Below are 20,528 nucleotides of genomic sequence, written 5' to 3'. Positions count from 1 at the left end.
CTTAATGCATTCCTTGTACAGTGCCTTAAAAAAAGTATTCATGCCCCTTGAAAATGATAAATGGTTTTCAATTTTTTTTTACAAATAAATATCTGAAAAGTGTGGCGTGCATTTGTATTCAGCCCCCTTTTACTCTGATTCCCCTAACTAAAATCTAGTGGAACCAATTGCCTTCAGAAGTTACCTAATTAGTAAATGAAGTCCACCTGTGTGTAATTTTAATCCCCAGTATACATACAGCTGTTCTGTGAAGCCCTCAGAGGTTTGTTTGAGAATCTTGGTGAACAAACTGCATCACGAAGGCCAAAAAACATAGCAGACAGGTCAGGGATAAAGTTGTGGAGAAGTTTAATGCAGGGTTATGTCATAAAAAAATATCCCAAGCTTTGACCATCTCAATCCATCCGAAAATGGAAAGAGTATGGCACAACTGCAAACCTACCAAGACATGGCCGTCCACCTAAACTGACAGGCCGGGCAAGGAGAGTATTAATCAGAGAAGCAGCCAAGAGGTCCATGGTAACTCTGGAGGAGCTGCAGAGATCCACAGCTCAGGTGGGAGAATCTATCCACAGGACAACTATTAGTTGCGCTCTCCACAAATCTGGCCTTTATGGAAGAGTGGCAAGAAGAAGGTCATTGTTGAAGAAAGCCATAAGAAGTCCGGTTTGCAGTTTGTGAGAAGCCATGTGGGGGACACCGCAAACATGTGGAAGAAGGTGCTCTGGTCAGATGAGACCAAAATTGAACTTTTTGGCCTAAAAGCAAAAACACTATGTGTGGCAGAAAACTAACACTGCACATCACCCTGAACAAACCATTCCCACCGTGAAACATGGTGGTGGCAGCATCATGTTGTGGGGATGTTTTTCTTCAGCAGGGACAGGGAAGCTGGTCAGAGTTGATGGGAAGATGGATGAAGCCAAATACAGGACAATCTTAGAAGAAAACCTGTTATAGTCTGCAAAAGACTTGAGACCGGGGCAGAGGTTCACCTTCTGGCAGGACAATGACCCTAAACATACAGCCAGAGATACAATAGAATGGTTTAAATCAAAGCATATTCATGTGATAGAATGGCCCAGTCAAAGTCCAGACCTAAATCCAATTGAAAATCTGTGGCAAGACTTGAAAATCCAATCTGACAGAGCTTGAGATATACAAGAAGAATGGGGGAAAATGTCCCTCTCTAGATGTGCAAAGCTGGTAGAGACATCCCCAAAAAGACTTGTAGCTGCAATTGCAATGAAAGGAGGTTCTACAAAGTATTGACTCGGGGGCTGAATACAAATGTACACCACACTTTTCACATATTTATTTGTAAAAAATTTGAAAAACATTTATTATTTTCCTTCCACTTCACAATTATGGACCAATAAAATACATTTACGTTTTTGGTTGTAACATGACAAAATGTCAAGGGATATGAATACTTTTCAAGGCACTGACTGTATAATGCTGAGTTCACACCATTGTGAATTGGAGGTGGGATCCAATAGCAGGAGATTTTGAACAGCTCTCTATGGAGGCGCCAGTGCGCTTTGCACAAAAACGCTGTACATCTTTTGGTCCGTTTCGGGTCCAAATTCAGGCTCAAATGGACCTGAAACTGTGAACCAGCATGCACCAGACCCCTACTGTGAGCTGCATGCGGCTCATATGTGAACCGTGCCTTAAGGTAAAAAATGTTCAGGCATCTGTATCCACCCTCACCCTCCCCTTATACTTACCTAATCCCTCATTCGATCCAGCACTGTGCATATCTGCAGCTCTTTCTCCTCAATTCCTGCTCTCACAGGCTTTGCTGAGGCAGCGGGAGCCATTTGCGTCTGCTGCTGTCAATTAAAGCCAGTGACGAGGGAGCAGGGGACTGCTCACCGCATAGAAGGTGCCAGGAGCGAGGGGGGGGGGGACCCAAAAAGAGGAGGTTCAGGGCTACTGCGTGCAATTCCCTTACACAGAGCAGGTAAGTATAAATGTGTTTTTGTTCTTTTTTCCCCCAAATTTTTTACATTTACAATCACTTTAAGGCTATACTCTGGGATAAGCAAATATTGTCTAAATACATTCGTTGTGTGTATTCTTCTTTGAATCTTGGTGTGCTTTGTGTATTTCTTCCAGATCTGTGCATTAATCTACTGTGAGGCTAGAGTTGCACTTCTGTGGGTGCGGGAATGTGTGCAATCGCATGCTCTCCTGCACCAATCGCAAAATGCGCTGGTGTTAGCAGAGGCATAAGTGAGCTCCATGATTAAGCCCTGGCGTGGCAAAATGTGTTGGGGGCGTGGCTTGGTTTGCGCTTGCTTAGGCCGCTATTATCCTTATGACCTATGGATTTGTATGCAGTGTCTGAGATATTTCCTATGCTCCTAAATCATGTATGGAGTCAGGACAGAGTCTGATCCAGTCTGCATCCACAACCAGATCCAATGAACAGGGCTCTGAAAACCTGAGCAGAGACCCAAAACTTCTTTCAGATTCACACACGCACAGGGGTGCCATTAATTCCATGCACTGGAAACTGCAGTGCATTTTCCCCTGCTGGAAACTCTATGGCACTATGCGGTTTCCCTGCGGCTGTGATTTTTGAAAAAGCTAGTGATTTTCATAGGTACAGCAACCCATACAAAAGAAATTGATGACAACAAAAGAAATATAAATCCTTTGGCGGGTAAAAAATTCCATATTTGTATATCTTGTGTGTATTGAGCTGTTTGCCTGGAGTTCAACTATATATTGAATACACCCTTAACTTTTTTTTCTCACATATCCTGAAAGATGTGGTGGACAAACTGTCATGTGGAGTGTTCAGGTAAGGTATTTAATTAACCGTTAGCCTTAGGGGTGCAACGGATCAAAAAACTCACGGATCGGATCGATCCTCGGATCAGGAGTCACGGATCGGATCATTTTTCGGATCGGCAAAAAAAAAAAAAAAAAAAAGACTAATCTTGTTACACCCAACGGAGTTTTAGATTCAGTTATTTTCAACACAAAATGCAGCTTATATGCTTAAATACAGTATATGCAAATCTGACAGACTGTTTACATGTTAAATTTTAAAAGCCGCAGCAAACCTTACATGTTTGAAAATCAGAGGTGTTCTGTCACATTAGCAAACATAAACCTAATCACTATAATTACTCTAGTATCACCGTTGTCCCCCCTCCCCTCCGGTGTCACTGGGGGTCCCCCCCTCCCCTCCGGTGTCACTGGGGTTCCCCCTCCTCTCTGCTGGGGTTCCCCCTCCACTCTGCTGGTGTCACTTGGGGTCCCCCCCACTCTGCTGGTGTCACTTGGGGTCCCCCCCACTCTGGTGTCACTGGGGGTCCCCCCTCTTCTGGTGTCACTGGGGGTCCCCCTCACTTCAGTGACACCAGAAGAGGGGGGGGACACCCAGTGACACCAGAAGAGGGGGGGGGACACCCAGTGACACCAGAAGAGGGGGGGACACCCAGTGACACCAGAAGAGGGGGGGGGAAACCCAGTGACACCAGAAGAGGGGGGGGGGGGACACCCAGTGTCCCCCTCCTCCGGTGTCACTGGGTGTCCCCCTCCTCCGCTCCCCACAAACAACCATGCTCCCCGGGTGATGGTGTCTCCTACCGGCAGGTGCAGATCTCAGAGATGCTGTCTCCACATGTCTGCAGTTCCCGGGTCTGTAGTCGGCGCGCTGAGGAGTGTCACGCTGTCTCCACTGGGGTGAAGCAAGATGGCCGCCGCTCCGGAGCTAGGCCTCGGCACGCTCCGCGGATCGCGTGGTGTGCCGATCCGAACACGGATCAGTGACGATCCGTTGCACCCCTAGTTAGCCTACCACCTAACATACTAGTACAGTGGCAAAACCGCCTCCCTACGCTGAATCGCATACCTAAAACATGATCCGCCTTCCCCTTGCAGGGGCTGTGCACGTTCTGCAAGTTATGTATCTAAGGCCCCTTCCACGAAAAGCGGATCCATTGCAGCGGTCCACCAGCTCAGCAGGAGATTTCTCCATTGATCTCCGCTGAGCTGGCGGATGACAGGTCCCTCTCTGCTCACTGAGCTATGGAGAGATCGGACGAAAAACGCACAGCATGTCCGTCTTCATCAGATCTCACTCGATCCGATAGGACGGATATCGACGTATCGCCATACGTCTGATTTTAGCGGATCGGATGACAGCAGACATGGTCACCGCTGACATCCGACGCTCCATAAACTTACATGGAGTGCCTGTTCAGGTCCGCCGAAAAAACGGTCCGCCCGTGTAAAGGGGCCTTATGTGCTGCAAGTCACTGAGAGGAAGGAAGGTTGCCATTCTTGTAACGAACCTTTTGTCCATGTGTTCCTCCTCCAGGCCTCAGTTGGATGAACTGATACCCTTGTATGAAGCTAAAGTGGTAATGGAGATGGTGCAGAAGGATGAAGTGAAGAAGCGGCAGGTTGTCCAGTTATAAGAGGCAGTAAAGATCATACAACGCATGACTCCTGGCACAGATCGGCTTTATGTCTCCTGAATCGCCTTTCCAATCTTTGTAGAAGACTTCACAGATTGCGCAACCTAGGAAATGGAAAACAGGATGTTGGCGTTTGCATATGAAGCCTACACAATCTGAGATACAATCTACTATTGTCTGGTGTTTATCAAGTAATGTTGTGTTGGCCCTCAAAGTCTTGGAAGACCGGAATACCACTGTCTGAGCCTTCATCTTAAAATACTCAGGACTGTTAATTCCAGCGACTCTTATATGTGGATGTTCCATAGATGGATGGACTCATTATAACTGCATTTCTTTGTGGGGGTAAAAAAGGACACTGACCTTGGGAAGATCAGAGTTGAGCACTATGCAGTAAAGAAACAGTATGGGGTCAATGTTGGCATATCCAAGGAATTTCAGGAAATGAATATAGAAGTAGGCAGCTGTAATGGGTCAGCAGTTTAATGCTTTGGTGGGAGGGCGTGACCTTTCTTATAGATGTGCAGCATATGTAAATAGCTAATGTGTATGGACCAATCACCAGTCAGGACTGGGCTTCTACAGTATATAGAATTTGCAATCTTACAAAGAGATGTATATTTTTCTCTGGTATTTAAAGTGGAAGTAGACCCATCCATAAAACGTTTTTTTCTGGAAATGTAACACTCCCATTGGTTGTGCTCTCAACCAAACTGTCAAACCATCCAATGGCTGGTGTTATAACTGATCACATGTGTAGCATCATGGCAGTTGTAAACAGAGGCAAAGATGGCAGCTTACTTGGCTGAAAACGATAGGAGGGTTTACTTACACTTTAACTTAACCAACTTTTCCTCAATAAATACATTTCCTGTAATTTGCCTCCCCCCCCCCCCAAACAAGTACCCTATTTTTAATGGTGCTCTCTCCCACGTCCTCATTTCTTCCAACCACCCCACTGCCTCCCTGACCACCCAATTGCCCCCCCTATCCACTATACTCCCCCCCCCCCTACCGTACACCTAGTCCAGCTAAATACCCCCGTGTCCACCACAATGCTTCCATGTCCACCCCACTGCCTCCCTGTCCACTCAACTAAACCCCTATCCACTACACTCCGTCCATCCCACTTCCTTCCTGTCCACTACAGTGCATGTAGTCCACCCTACTGCCCCCCCCTATCCACCCAAATAGCCCGTGCTACCACAGTGCCTCCCTGTCCACCCAAATAACTTCTTGTTCAACCCACTGCTACCCTGTACACCCAACTCCCCCCCCCCCTGTCCACTATAGTGCCCTAGTCCACCCAACTATTCCCATCTACACAAATACCCCCTGTCAACTATAGTGCCCCTCTGTCCACCCAACTACCTCTTTTTCCACTCCACTGCCCTCCATACAGCCAAATACCCATCTACCGCCCTGTCCACCCCAATGCCCCCCGTCCACTCAACTATTCCCTTATGCACCCCACTGCCCCCATCCACCTTTCCCCTCCAGTACCCCCCTGTCCACCCAACCACCTTCTTGTCCACCCAACTTCACCCCCTGTCCACCCTACTCACCTCCCTTGTCCACCCCATTGCCCCCTCCCTGTCCTCCCAAATAACACTACCCCCCCCCCCGTTCACCTCACTAGCCCCCCCCCCCCATATCGAGGAAAAAAATTGAGAGGTAAAATTTGAAACCACATCAATGCCCATCCCAAAAATTCTAATTATTCAAGTGTGTATTGCAGGGGTCTAGAAAATTTCTAAAGAAAGGGCCAGTTTACTGTCCTTCAGACTATAGGGGCGGCTGGACTGTGGCCAATGGGAGTAGAAAAGGTCCAGTTGTCTGTGAGAAAAAAACAATGCCTCATCATTGGGAGGAATTGTGCCTCATCATTGATGTCATTGGGCCCCATCTTTGGTGTCATTGGGAGGAATTGTGCCCTTTCATTGGTGTTAGTGGGGGGAATTATGTCCCATTGCTGGTATCAGTGGATCAAAATATTGCCCCATGGGCTGAAAAAAAGCAAGCAAAGAGCCACATCTGGCCCCCGGGCCACAGTTTGGAGACCACTGGTATATTGTGTGGAAGGGATTTTATAGGGCACAATAATAGTAAAAATGTATTAAACTTTATTGGATGAAAATCCTCCATCTCATGTACTTCATAATAGTAACATCACGATTCACGACACACATATTGTCTGTACTGTATACACATTTACATAATTAATAAATCCTACTGCGAACAAACAAGAGGGCTATATGCAATGTCAATGTATTGTATATAAGTCCGACTGTCCATCGTGTTTCAAAGTTCATACTCTTCCTCCGAGACGTCAAGAGCACATTGATATCAAAGACATAAAACCAAATAAATCAGAGGAGGAGGTCGCTGTACTAACTATACAATCTTAATACAGCCCCCCTCCCCTGCCAGAACACACCGGTCAGTGCTCACAGCCATTGTGGAGTTGAATGAGACCTACTGAGTAAATGATTTGTTGAACGCTGCCCTGGCCAGTAGATGATGCTGTATCTCAGACACTATTTACCCTCCTGCAGATGGCGCTGTAATTCAGACACCTGTGTCGGCAGCAGGGGAAGCTGCAGTATCATGGGGAGCAGCACACAATGCACCACATGTAGGTCCCTCTGGCTGTAGTAGGTAGAGCTATCAATGTGTGCTTTGTATTGCTGAGGTTAGATCTGAGCATTGATGGGACTGCAGTATCTTGGTTTTACTGCTATACAGGACACATTGCTTTGCAACGTAGCACCCCAAGTGTGGGAAGCAAATGCAAATTTTGCACATGCAAAAATGCACAACAAATACAGAAAAAAGGACAGTAAAAAAAAAAAACACAAACCGTAATCTGCCAAAATGCTCTGACCCCAAAAAATGGCCTGGTCATTGAGCAGTCAAATCTTCAGGGGCTGTAGTCAGGCGCCACCCCCTCTATGACTAATGGATAGATTCATGCAAAGTATGAATCTATTCATGGCCGCCGCTGCCACTCCCTATTCAGGCATCTGGTTCCTTTTCAGGAGCCGGGCGCCTGAATTCCAGCGGCGGGGGTGTATTTTTGAAGCACCTGAATAGGCTTCACAAAAGGTGGACTTGGAGCGTAGAGCATTGTGCTTGCAGTCCACCCAGGTGTGCTAGAAAAGGTAGTAAATATTTGCTTTTCTAACACTGAACCGCCAATCAGGTAGCGTAGGTCTAATACCTGTCATCTGATTGGCTAAAGGCACAGGCGCCCTGATTGGACGCCTAGCAGACCGAAGAAGAGAGGAGGGGAAGCATGGAGGACACAGGAGCCGTCCCACAGATCGCCGCCATCACCCTCTGCCTGACCCCTGCCCACCCGCAGACAGCGGGCGGCAGTTGATGGGTACGAGTGGTGGCATTTGATGGGCAAGAGTGGCAGCATTTAATGGGCACAAGTGGCTGCAATTGATGGGTTTTTTTTCAGTGTTTTTTAGTTTGTTTGTGCCCCCAAAATTTTTGAGCACCAGCCGCCACTGGTGGGGTCTCACACCCAAGTGTTACTAAGCACACTCCTCTTAGAGCGACCACTCCCAGGGGGCACAGACACTGTGGACTCTCTGCCATTTCAGTCCATGGCCAGAGAAGGTAGACCTATTAAAATCAGGAGTAGGGATGAGCTTTGCGTTCGACTCGAATATCGTATGTTCGATTGTTCGTCGAATTACGAACGTTATGGGCCGTTCGTGACAAATTCGAGTGGCGTGTCACGGCCCATAATTCACTGCGGCATCGCAGTGCATTGCTGGCTGATGATTGGCCAACCATGCACTATGACCCGCATGCTTTGGCCAAACGCAGCGCGCAAAAAATGGAGAGCCATAATTGGCCCAAGCCAGGGTGGCTTGGGCCAATTATGGCTCAGGGGGTTCAGTACACGCCCCACACTATAAAGGCCGCCTGGAAGTCGGCCTTGTGTAGTGTGTTCCGGTGGTAAAGACAGAGAGAGAGTGTGTCAGTTAGTTACTGTGTGTAGAGGATATATATGCATCCTAGGTATTGTGTATATATATTTATACACTGTATTGAGTTTAGCTAGATCTGCTCTACCTAATATACTGACAGGCAGGCAGGTGATTGTGCTAGCTGCAGTATTTTCACTTGGTGTACTGCGTCCTCTGCACAGTGTGCACCTAAAGCTACATGAATACAATTGCTGTTGTTGTCATATTAATACCACAGGCAGTGGCTGATCAGCAAGTATTTTCACTTGGTGTACTGTGTCCTCTGCACAGTGTGCACCTAAAGCCACGTGAATACATTTTCTGGTGTTCTCATAAGTATTAGTATTCGCTCCAACTAGAGTATCTGTGAGGGGTTGCAGTGTTGTGGCACCAACACCAGTGCCTAAGGCGTGTAATTACAATTTTTTATGCAACACTTTGCAGCAGGGCTCATTAGTGCGCTCCAACTTGAGTATCTGTGAGGGGTTGCTGTGGTGTGGAACCAGTGCCTAAGGCCCAATTTTTCTGCCCCTGTTCAACAATGGCATGTAATTACAATTCTTGATCTAATATTTCACATCAGGGCCCATTCCTGCGCCCACCAAGACTAACTGTGAGGGCTTACAGTGTTGTGGCAACACCAACGCCTAGGGATATACGGCAGGCCCCTACTTTTAAACATCCAACTTACAAACGACTCCTACTTGCAAACGGAAGGAGACAACAGGAAGTGAGAGGAAATCTACCCCTAGGATGGGAAATGATCTTCTGTAAGAGGTGTCTCCTGTCCACTGATGCTTTATCACCAATCCTTGTTTCACAAAAAAAAAAAAAAAAAAATTCTAAAAATCATTTGTCATTGGGACAGAAAGTGAGGTGCAATCTTCTGAACAGATGCACACAGACAGCAAAATCAATGTTACAGGGGTGATAACCCTTCTCTATGTTTTCAGAAAAGCTTAAAAATAGATTTTTTGGCTGGAGCTACACTTTAAAAAAGCAGTTCAAAATTACAAACAGATTCTACTTAACAAGAAACCTACAGTCCCTGTCTTGTTTGCACCGCCTGTATACTGCTGTTCAAAGTATATAGGGCCAAAGGGGCTGGTAATGACCTGGGGGGAGGGGCGGGAAACCCATGCTATTTTTCTCAATGATTTTCATCCATATTGCAGGGACCAGACATTACATTAAAGCCGCAAGCAGTTTTAAATTACTTTTTTTCTTATAGTAATCTCATTTTGTGCAGGGACAGTTCTAAACACGTGCCACTTCACAGGCATACTATAGGCACCCAGCAGGTACGATATTTAAAGGAATTATTAAAATCACTGCTCCCGAAAAAACATCAGTTTTTAAATCTTTTTTTCCATTGATACATGTTCCCTGGGGCAAGACCCAGGTCCTCAAACCCGTTTTAGGACAATAACTTGCATATTAGCCTTTAAAATTAGCACTTTTAATTTCGAACGTTCAAATCCCATAGACTTTAATGGGGTTCTAAAGTTCGCATGAACGATCGGTCCGTGGGGGGGTGTTCGGCTCATCCCTAATCAGGAGGAACTGGGCCCATTAGAAATTACTCCAGTGCCCCAACTGCCTGTAGCCACCCCGGTTTGTGTTCCAGCTGGTACTAACCTTCAGAGCCCCCACCATACCAGCAGGGATACTATACAACCAGCCATTCTAGCTCCCAGTAGGTCGGAATTACAGCGTAGCACCCCCTACTGGTCACTGATAAGAACAAATACTACACTTGATGTTGCTCCACACCTTCTCAGAATGCACAGACATGAATGGAGCCTCCTTGAGCTACTTTGCCACTTGTGTTGCGCATAGGACAGCCCATTGAAATCAATAGACAGCCTATCCGTGCAGCGTGAAAAACATGCAAAAAAAAGTGTTTCAAAGTTGCTAAATGTAAGTAAGGCCCAAAGCATTTTGCCACGTTCCAATTTGCGGTTTTTATTTTTTTACTATGCTTTTTGCTGCATTTGTTTTTTTTGCATGCGGCAAAATGCACGTTTGCTTCTTGCATTTGGGGTGCCATTTACAATTAATGACACTGCAAGGCAAGGTGCATGTTTTTGGTGCATTCTGGGAACATGTGCAAAAATAAAATGCATTTCAAATCGCAAGGTGCCAACGGAGCCCCGGGGATGTATTTAAGCTTTACTAGTTTTAGTTTTTATTTATTTTTCGCATCATCTTTGGCTACTTTCACACGAAGCGGACTCCTTCGCTATGGAATCGGCCAGCTCCGCAGATCTCTCCGCTGAGCCGGCGGATGACAAGTCCCTCTCTGCTCACTGAGCTCAGTGGATCGGGGAGGGGCTTGTCCAGTGCAGCTGTCTCCTATAGAGAGATCTGATAAAAACGGACAGCATGTCCGATTTCATCAGATCTCACCCGATATGGACGGATGGGGAAGTATCGCCATATGTCTGATTTTGGCGGATCGGATGTCAGCGGACATGTCTCCGCTGACATCCGACGCTCCATAGGATTGCATGCCGCGGCCGTTCAGGTCCGCCAACAAAACTGACAGGCGGACCTGAACGGTACAACCATGTGAAAGGGACCTAAAGGAGCCCCAGCAATATGCGTTCATAAACATCATTAAAGCAGGGGTTCACCCTAAAAAAAAAAAATGTTTTCCTAGCATGCCATCCAGCATACTAGCGCGAGCTACAGTATAAAAAACAAAAAACTGCGCAGTTTTTTTTTATTTTTTTTTATTGTTTTTTATGTTTTTTTGTTTTTTATGTTTTTGTGTACTTCGCACGTTAGCTGCTGCCTTAAGATCACTGTGTTGTAGCGCAGTTTTTTGATTTTCCCTGCGAGCTACAGTATGCCTTTATTTTATTTTTTGGCGCCGTACTCACAGTTTAATCCCGTAGTTACGTTTCAGACTCCCCGCGGGGAATGGGCGTTCCTATGCAGAGGGAACATGATTGACGGCCGGCTATGGCGCGTCACGCTTCCTGAAAATAGCCGAAATAGGACTTGGCTCTTTACGGCGCCTGCGCAGTTAGCTCCTAGTCTGTGTGCAGGCGCCGTATAGCGCCGTGAAGAGCCGAGTCCTACTCCGGCCATTTTCGGGAAGCGTGACGCGCCATAGCCGGCCGTCAATCATGTTCCCCTCTGCATAGGAACGCCCATTCCCCGCGGGGAGTCTGAAACGTAACTACGGGATTAAACTGTGAGTACGGCGCAAAAAAATAAAAACATACTGTAGCTCACGCTAGTATGCTGGATTTCATGGTAGAAACTTGTTTTTTAGGGTGAACTACCGCTTTAATATCACATCTAAAGGAGGCCGAGGATTCGCCATATATTCGCCACACTATTCGTGAATTAGCGAACTCCTTGGGCGCATGCGTAAACTAGCTGGAACGCACCATTCCCGGAAAATGACGGGGCACCTGGAACGCACGCTCTCGCCAGCAGATGGCGCTGCGGTATCACAGTGGGAGCAGCACTGCGCTGCACGTGGGTCCTCCTGGCTGTATGCCCGCTGTAGTGGATGCAGCTGCTGGAGTATGCTTTGCATTGCTGAGGTTAGATCTGAGCATCGCTGGGACTGCCTGCAGAAGCGCCATACAGAACAGCTTTGGTAAAACTACAATTCCCTTCATACGTCCCTGCTGGGACTCGAAGTCCTTCACTTCCAGGAATCACACGACTTGTAATAATCAAAGCGTGATATAGATTATAGGAAATCATACATCCGGCCAGCAGGGGGCGGTGCAGCTCAAGTCAGGTGGTACATTGTGCTCTGGGCAGATAAATGAGAGCAGCAGTCAGATCAGGATACACGTGGGTTGTACAGATAGAAGAGGACTGGGACTGTCTGATCAGGACACACAGAGATAGAAGAGGACTGGGACTGTCTGATCAGGACACACAGAGATAGAAGGTAAGTGTGCAGAACGTTCCTTCATAATATGATGATCTGCTAGTTCTGTTCTGCTGCAGAGCTTCCATTCTGCACAGGAGTGTTTTATATAGTTATCCCTACTCGTCTCTCATCCCGATATACACTTCTCTCATCCCCCCTGTCATGATCTAACCCCCCCCCTCCAAGCATCATATATCATATCCTGTTGCGATCTACCTCCCCCCTTCTCCACGCGTCATCCCCTGTCGCGATCTACCTCCCCCCCTTCTCCACGCGTCATCCCCTGTCGCGATCTACCCCCCCCCTTCTCCACGCGTCATCCCCTGTCGCGATCTATCCCCCCCCCCCCTTCTCCACGTGTCATCCCCTGTCGCGATCTACCCCCCCCTTCTCCACGTGTCCTCCCCTGTCGCGATCTACCCCCCCCCCTTCTCCACGCGTCCTCCCCTGTCGTGATCTACCCCCCCCCCTTCTCCACGCGTCCTCCCCTGTCGTGGTCTACCCCCCCCTTCTCCACGCGTCCTCCCCTGTCGTGATCTACCCCCCCCTTCTCCACGCGTCATCCCCTGTCGCGATTGATCTACCCCCCCCCCTTCTCCACGCGTCATCCCCTGTCACGATTGATCTACCCCCCCTTCTCCACGCGTCATCCCCCTGTCGCGATGTACCCCTTCTCTTCTCCACGCGTCATCCCCTGTCGCGATGTACCCCCCCCCCTTCTCCACGCGTCATCCCCTGTCGCGATCTACCCCCTTCTCCACGCGTCATCACCCGTCGCGATCTACCCCCCCTTCTCTTCTCCACGCATCATCACCTATATATTTTATATCTTATTTTTTTTTTTTTTTTTTTTTTTTTAGGTAGGCTTTAGTTATACTCTTATTCAGAATACAGGATGTGATTGGATAAGCATGACATGGGCAGCCATATTTCTTTGAACACTGCATTCTAATAATACTGCTGATAGTGACTCTGTCCCTATCCAGGGTCTCTGCAAAAGAGGAATATTTAGGACCTGTCTAAGATATTATTATTCTGCAGTACCATGCAGGGTGGATTTGATTTAAATCACTAGTAAAAAGGTTTGATTTAAAGCGGATGTGCCATGGGAACAAAATATTAAAAGTCAGCAGCTACAAATACTGCAGCTGCTGACTTTTAATAATAGGACACTTACCTGTCCTGGAGTCCAGCGCCGATCGCAGCAGAGGACGAGCGATCGCTCGTCTCTCTGCTGCTCCCCCCGCCATCCACGCTGAGGGAACCAGGAAGTGAAGCGCTGCGGCTTCACTGCCCGGTTCCCTACGGCGCATGCGCGAGTCGCGCTGCGCCCGCCGATTGGCTCACACGCTGTGTGCTGGGAGCCGAGTGTTCCCAGCACACAACGGGCGACAGACGGGATGTGACGGAATGCCCGTCTTTCGCCCGTATCGTGTGGCCGGAAGTGGGTGCAAATACCTGTCTTTAGACAGGTGTCTGCACCCCCCTCCCCCCTGAAAGGTGTCAAAAGTGACACCGGAGGGGGGGAGGGTTCCGATCAGCGGGACTCCACTTTAGGGTGGAGGACCGCTTTAAAGAGCAACTGTCATCTCTGACCTGCTGTTGACTCACCGACGGTCCCATTCACTTTAATGGGATGTCTGGTGATGCGGCAGTGACACAACAAGGTGAGGGATGTGGCGGCAGCAGGTGACTGGATGCCCGCTAACAGGCGCCGCCATGATGGGTCTGAAATGACAGGTGCACTTTAAATGGAAGGACTCCTTCTTGCTGGTAGTTAGTATCTTTTAATTGCAAACAAAATGAAGGTTTACTATTTAGATTAATAAGCTGTCATGTTAGTAAAGCAGTGATATCAGAACCGATTCAATCATACAGTTTGTAGTGTACATTTGCAAAACGATGGGATAAAGAAATATTCCTGAACTTTGTTTTATCTCCATGGTCACTGTGACATTGCGTGAATGCAGTGCATGTTATTTCAGCTTGCAGAGCTTGGATAAGGTGAATGAGTTTACCAAAAATTTATTGAAGAATATACAGCCTCATGCTACATAACCTAAGCTCCATTTCATGCTGAATAAACTAAATTATTGTACCTTTTTTAAATAAAAAAACAAAACAAACTCTTTAGATAGATTTTATATATGCACAGCGCAACTTCATTGTGGCGTGCATATGATTTCTTTAACTGAAGTCGCCCCTAAGTAGTGCGGGAACCTTTTTCTAAGTCATGAGTCACTCCGATAAGAACAGCCATTGATGTCTAAACCACACGCAACAAAAGTGAGTACACCCACTAAGTGAAAATGTCCAAATTGGACCCAAAGTGTCAATATTTTGTGTGGCCACCATTATTTTCCAGCACTGCCTTAACCCTCTTGGGCATGGATGTCACCAGAGCTTCACAGGTTGTCACTGGAGTCCTCATCCACTCCTCCATGATGACATCACAGGGCTCCTTGTGCTCCTCCACCTTCCATTTGAGGATGTCCCACAGATGCTCAATAGGGTTTAGGTCTGGAGACATGCTTGGCCAGTCCATCACCTTTACCCTCAGCTTCTTTAGCAAGGCAGTGGTGGTCTTGGAGGTGTGTTTGGGTCGTTATCATGTTGGAATACTGCCCTGCGGCCCAGTCGAAGGGAGGGGATCATGCTCTGCTTCAGTATGTCACAGTACATGTTGGCATTCATGGTTCCCTCAATGAACTGTGGCTCCCCAGTCCCGGCAGCACTCACGCAGCCCCCGACCATGACAGTCCCACCACAATGCTTGACTGTAGGCAAGACACACTTGTCTTTGTACTCCTCACTTGGTTGCCGCCACACACACTTGACACCATCTGAACCAAATGGACCACAGGACATGGTTCCAGTAACCTATGTCCTTAGTCTGCTTGTCTTCAGGAAACTGTTCGTGGGCTTTCTTGTGCATCGTTTTTAGAAAAGGCTTCCTTTGGGATGACAGCCATGCAGACCAATTTGATGCAGTGTGTGGCGTAGGGTCTGAGCACTGACAGGCTGATCCCCCCCCCCCCCACCCCTTCAACCAGTGCCGATCCTGACCTCCCTGGGGCCCTAAGCAAAATGACATATCACATTAAAGTTGAGAAGTGGGGGGGGGGGGGGCTGCTGAAAATGACATGTTGCGGGGGGGGCGGCGCTGCCGTGCCGACAGTGACACGTCGATTAAAGTTGAGAAGTGGGGGGAGGGGGTGTTCTGCAGTCGGAAATGACATCTTACGTTAAAGTGAGAAGTGGGGGGGGGTGCCGACTTTTTACCTCTTCTCCCATGCAGCCAGCGAGTTGAGAAGCGGGGCGAGGGGAAAAACATGACTTCTCATCAGGGGGGCCCTTTGCAGCTTTGCGGGGCCCTAAGCGGCTTGCATAGTGGGCCTATAGGGCGGATCGGCCCTAACTTCAACCTCTGCAGCAATGCTGGCAGCACTCATACGTCCATTTCCCAAAGACAACCTCTGGATATGATGCTGAGCATGAGCACTCAACTTCTTTGGTCGACCATGGCGAGGCCTGTTCTGAGTGGAACCTGTCCTGTTAAACCGCTGTATGGTCTTGGCCACCGTGCTGCAGCTCAGTCTCGGGGGGGATTGGCAATCTTCTTATAGCCTAGGCCATCTTTATGTAGAGCAACAATTCTTTTTTTTTTTTCCGGATCCTTAGAGTTCTTTGCCATGAGGTGCCATGTTGAACTTCCAGTGACTAGTATGAGGGAGTGAGAGCGATGACACCAACACATCAACCGGGGAGGGAAAATGGCTAATTGGGGGCCCAATTTGACATTTTCACTTAGAGGTGCACTCACTTTTGTTGCCAGCGGTTTAACCACTTGACCACCGCCCCATGTCAAAAAGACGTCCTGTTTTTAAAGTTGAATATCTCGATAACGGCAGCAGCTGCTGCCACAACCGAGATATTCATCTTTTCAGGGGGCGGTGGTGTACACGATAACGGCGGTCTCCGCGGCGGATTCGCCGTTATCGGTGGCGGCTGAGGGCCCCCCCCCTTCCCGCCGCTCTCCCGCGCCCTCCGCCGCTTACCGGAGCCGTCGGTAGCGGCGGAGGGGATCGGATGTGTCCGGCAGCTGAGCGGGGACGGGACTGAAGGAGAAATCTCCTTCGACCGTCCCCATAGCTCTGCTGGGCGGAAGTGACGTCAAAACGTCAGTCCCGCCCAGCCTCTTAAAGAAACATTTTTTTTTTTTTGTCATTTGAAAAAATGACTTTTTTTTTTTTTTTTGCATTTAAGTCTAATTATGAGATCTGAGGTCTTTTTGACCCCAGATCTCATATTTAAGAGGACCTGTCATGCTTTTTTCTATTACAAGGGATGTTTACATTCCTTGTAATAGGAATAAAAGTGATCAATTTTTTTTATTTTTTATTTCAGTGTAAAAAATTATAAAACTAAATAAAAATAAATAAGAAAACCCAAAAAAAATTTTTTAAAGCGCCCCATCCCGACGAGCTCGCGCGCAGAAGCAAACGCATACGCGAGTAGCGCCCGCATATGAAAACGGTATTCAAACCACACAAGTGAGGTATCGCCGCGATCGTTAGAGTGAGAGCAATAATTCTAGCCCTAGACCTACTCTGCAACTCAAAAAATGCAACCTGTAGAATTTTTTAAACGTCGCCTATCGAGATTTTTAAGGGTAAAAGTTTGACGCCATGCCACGAGCGGGCGCAATTTTTAAGCGTGACATGTTGGGTATCATTTTACTCGGCGTAACATTATCTTTCACAATATATAAAAAAATTGGGCAAAATGTATTGTCTTATTTTTTAATTCAAAAAAGTGATTTTTATCCAAAAAAAGTGCGCTTGTAAGACCGCTGCGCAAATACAGTGTGACAAAAAGTATTGCAATGACTGCCATTTTATTCCCTAGGATGTCTGCTAAAAAAAAATATATAATGTTTGGGGGTTCTGATTAATTTTCTAGCAAAAAAATTGTGATTTTCACATGAAGGAGAGAAGTGCCAGAATAGGCCTGGTGGTCAAGTGGTTAAACATTATTAGCTGTGTGAGTTATTTTGAGGGGACAGAAAATGTACACTGTTATACAAGCTGTACACTCACTACACAACATTGTAGCAAAGTGTCAGTTCTTCAGTGTTGTCACATGAAAAGATAATACATTTACAAAAAATGAGGGGTGTACTCGCTTTTGTGAGATACTGTAGAAGCTGCATGGCAATGCGTACAGTGCCTTGGGGGTGAAAAAAAAAGTATTCATACCCCTTGAAAAATTTCAAATTTTTATTTTCTAAAAATGGGTGCCTTCCGGCCTCTTGGATAAAATGTTTATATTCACTATATAACATTTTAGTACAAATTTGCGTTTTGAAAGACCGCTGCGCAAATACAGAAGAAGCAAGTGTCTGAACAAAGGTTCAGTCTTTAAGTGGTTAAACTTTCCATATTTACAGGCTGAAGTTCCTTCATTCCTTTGCTCTAAAAATGAAAAGTTACTTTGTTTCTAGTTATCCATGATTTTGTAATAGAACTTGGGAGGGGGGGGGGGGGGACCGTGTGTTGTTTTTTTTTTTGTTGTTTTTTTAAATCGTGCAGCTCTACTCTGTATTCCTACTTTCGGAAATTACAAATTTCCTTAATAAAATATTATGACGCAAAATTTGTCCACATTTTGTCATGTTGCAACCAAAAACTTAAATGCATTTTATGTGATAGACCAACACAAAGTGGCACATAATTGTAAAGTGGAAGGAAAATGATAAATGTTTTTCTTTATTAATAATATGTGAAGTGTGGGGGGGTACATTTTGTATGGCACCCCCCGGAGTCAATACTTTGTAGAACCTCCTTTCCCTGCAATTACAGCTGCAATTCTTTTTGGGGATGTCTCTACCAGCTTTGCACATCTAGAGGGACATTTTTGCCCATTCTTCTTTGTAAAATATCTCAAGCTCTGTCAGATTGGATGGAGAGCGTCTGTGATCAGCAATTTTCAAGTCTTGCCACAGATTCTCAATTGGCTTTAAGTCTGGACTTTGTCTGGGCCATTCTAACACATGAATATGCTTTGATCTAAACCATTCCATTGTAGCTCTGGCTGTATGTTTAGGGTCGTTGTCCTGCTGGAAGGTGAACCTCCACCTCAGTCTCAAGTCTTTTGCAGACTCGAACAGGTTTCCTTCTAAGATTCCCTGTATTTGGCTCCATTCATCTTCCCATCAACTCTGACCAGCTTCCCTGTCCCTGCTGATGAAAAGCATCTCCACAACATGATGCTGCCACCATCATGTTTCACAGTGGGGATGGTGTTTTCCGAGTGATGTGCAGTGTTAGTTTTCCACCACACATAGCGTTTTGCTTTTAGGCCAAAAAGTTAAATTTTGGTCTCATCTGACCAGAACACCTTCTTCCACATGTTTTCTGTGTCCCCCACATGGCTTCTCACAAATTGCAAACGGGACTTCTTATGGCTTTCTTCAACAATGGCTTTCTTCTTGCCACTCTTCCATAAAGGCCAGATTTGTGGAGTGCAGGACTAATAGTTGTCCTGTGGATAGATTCCGCTTGGAAGAAAACCATCTGGCCTTCAGGAAGAAGCTTAAGACCCATCTCTTCTGAAGAGACAGGCGGCCACTGGCTGCAAAAGCGCCTTGAGGCGATTTTTCTTTTGCATGTGTAGAGCTATACAAGTTACTCATTCATTCCCACCTGAGCTGTGGGTCTCTGCAGCTCCTCCAGAGTTTCCACGGGCCTCTTGGCTGCTTCTCTGATTAATGCTCTCCTTGCCCGGCCTGTCAGTTTAGGTGGACGGCCATGTCTTGGCTGGTTTGCAGTTGGTTGCAGAGATCGGGGAAATGTTTCACTGCTTGTGATAAAGCGCTTCGCAGTGCCGGCTTCCTGGCGGGCTCTGCACGTGCGGTTGCGAACACTCCTGAGCTCATCCTTAGATTTTTAGTTGGGGGGCAATCGGAGTAAAGGAGGCTGGATACAAATGCATGCCACACTTTTCAGATATTTGTAATCAATTTTGAAACCATTTATCGTTTTCCTTCCACTTCACAATTGTATGTGCCCCTTTGTGTTGGTTTATCACAGGGGTCTCCAAACTTTCTAAACAAAGGGCCAGTTTACTGTCCTTCAGACTTTAGGAGGGCCGGACTAGGGCCAGTGGGAGTATACAATACCATATCATTGGTGTCAGTGGGAGGACTAGTGCTCCATTGTTGGTGCCTATAGAAGGAATTGTACCCTTTTGATGGTGTCAGTTGGATGAATAGTGCCCCATTGGTGGTTTCAGCAACAAGAATGATTCCTCATTGTTGGTGTCAGTGCATGGAATAGTGACCCAAGGGCCGGATAAAGGCAAGCGAAGGGCCGCAGTTTGGAGACCCCCTGGTCTATCACATAAAATTTAAGTTTTTGGTTGTAACATGTCAAAATATAAAACGCATGCAGGAGCCAGTGCATGGATTTGAACTCGAACTGTTTGCATTCAGATCTGTGCTCCTGCACATGTCGTGGCTGTGTCCTGTGCAGCATCTGCATCCACTTCTATAGTGAATTCAGTTGCACGCAGCTCCAAGGTTTTTAACAACCATTTTGTGGATACTGGTGCCCTCAGAAGCACTGTCTTAACCACTTCAACTAGGGTTGGGGGGGAAAAAAATCGATTCAAATTGAGTTGCAAGGTCTAATCGATTTCAGATTTTCAGCAAATCGATTTTTTTTTTAACACTGTGCTGGTCCTGAGGAGCTGCGGGCAGGAATTTTTAGGCGAAGTCGCGGCCTCGCCTAAAAAATCCTGCCTGCAGCTCCTCAGGACCGCCGCGGTGTCCATCCAAAAAAAAAAACAACTTGATGTGAATTTATTTTTTATTAAAACATTTTTTAATCGCACCTCCTGGGGACATGCTTAACCCTTTCATCACCCCTGGTGTTAACCCCTTGCATGCCACTGTCAGTACAGTGTATATTTCTAGCACTGATCACTGTAATAATGTCACTGGGTTCCAAAAGTGTCAGTATCCGATTTGTCTGCCGCAATGTCCCAGTCCTGCTATAAATTGATGATCGCCACCATTATGCGTGTGTTTAAAAAAAAAAGGCGATAAGTACTTTTTTGTTTGGTTTGAACAATCAATATACGCTTATTGGGATTTTTTTATTTTTTCTCCAAAAATTTATTAGGACCCATATTGGCCTAAATTGA

The 20,528-nt window shown here is 46.7% G+C and overlaps 2 protein-coding genes across 5 annotated transcripts in view; both read left to right on the top strand.

The window, feature by feature from the left end:
• CRYZL1 (crystallin zeta like 1) overlaps nt 1-5,051 on the top strand; it is a 44,677-nt gene extending 39,626 nt beyond the window's left edge. For both annotated transcript variants that reach the window (XM_040338911.1, XM_040338910.1), the window contains exons 13-14: nt 2,767-2,812; nt 4,340-5,051. In XM_040338911.1, coding sequence (XP_040194845.1) covers nt 2,767-2,812; nt 4,340-4,439 — 146 coding nt within the window. In that variant the 3' untranslated portion in view covers nt 4,440-5,051. The remainder of the gene's footprint in view (nt 1-2,766; nt 2,813-4,339) is intronic.
• Nucleotides 5,052-11,946: 6,895 nt separating this feature from the next.
• The window catches only part of LOC120927909 (trifunctional purine biosynthetic protein adenosine-3-like), an 83,015-nt gene continuing 74,433 nt past the window's right edge, over nt 11,947-20,528 (top strand). Inside the window, exons 1-2 of one of the 3 annotated variants that reach the window (XM_040338907.1) lie at nt 11,948-12,250; nt 12,287-12,341. The gene's annotated coding sequence lies outside the window, so the exon portion shown is untranslated. Of the gene's footprint in view, nt 12,342-20,528 lie in introns of all 3 variants that reach the window. The other 2 variants (XM_040338908.1, XM_040338906.1) reach the window with 2 other exon arrangements.

The sequence above is a fragment of the Rana temporaria genome, chromosome 2, assembly GCF_905171775.1.
Source record: "Rana temporaria chromosome 2, aRanTem1.1, whole genome shotgun sequence".
Taxonomy (NCBI): Eukaryota; Metazoa; Chordata; class Amphibia; order Anura; family Ranidae; genus Rana; species Rana temporaria.
This window is presented reverse-complemented; position numbering and strand designations above follow the sequence as displayed.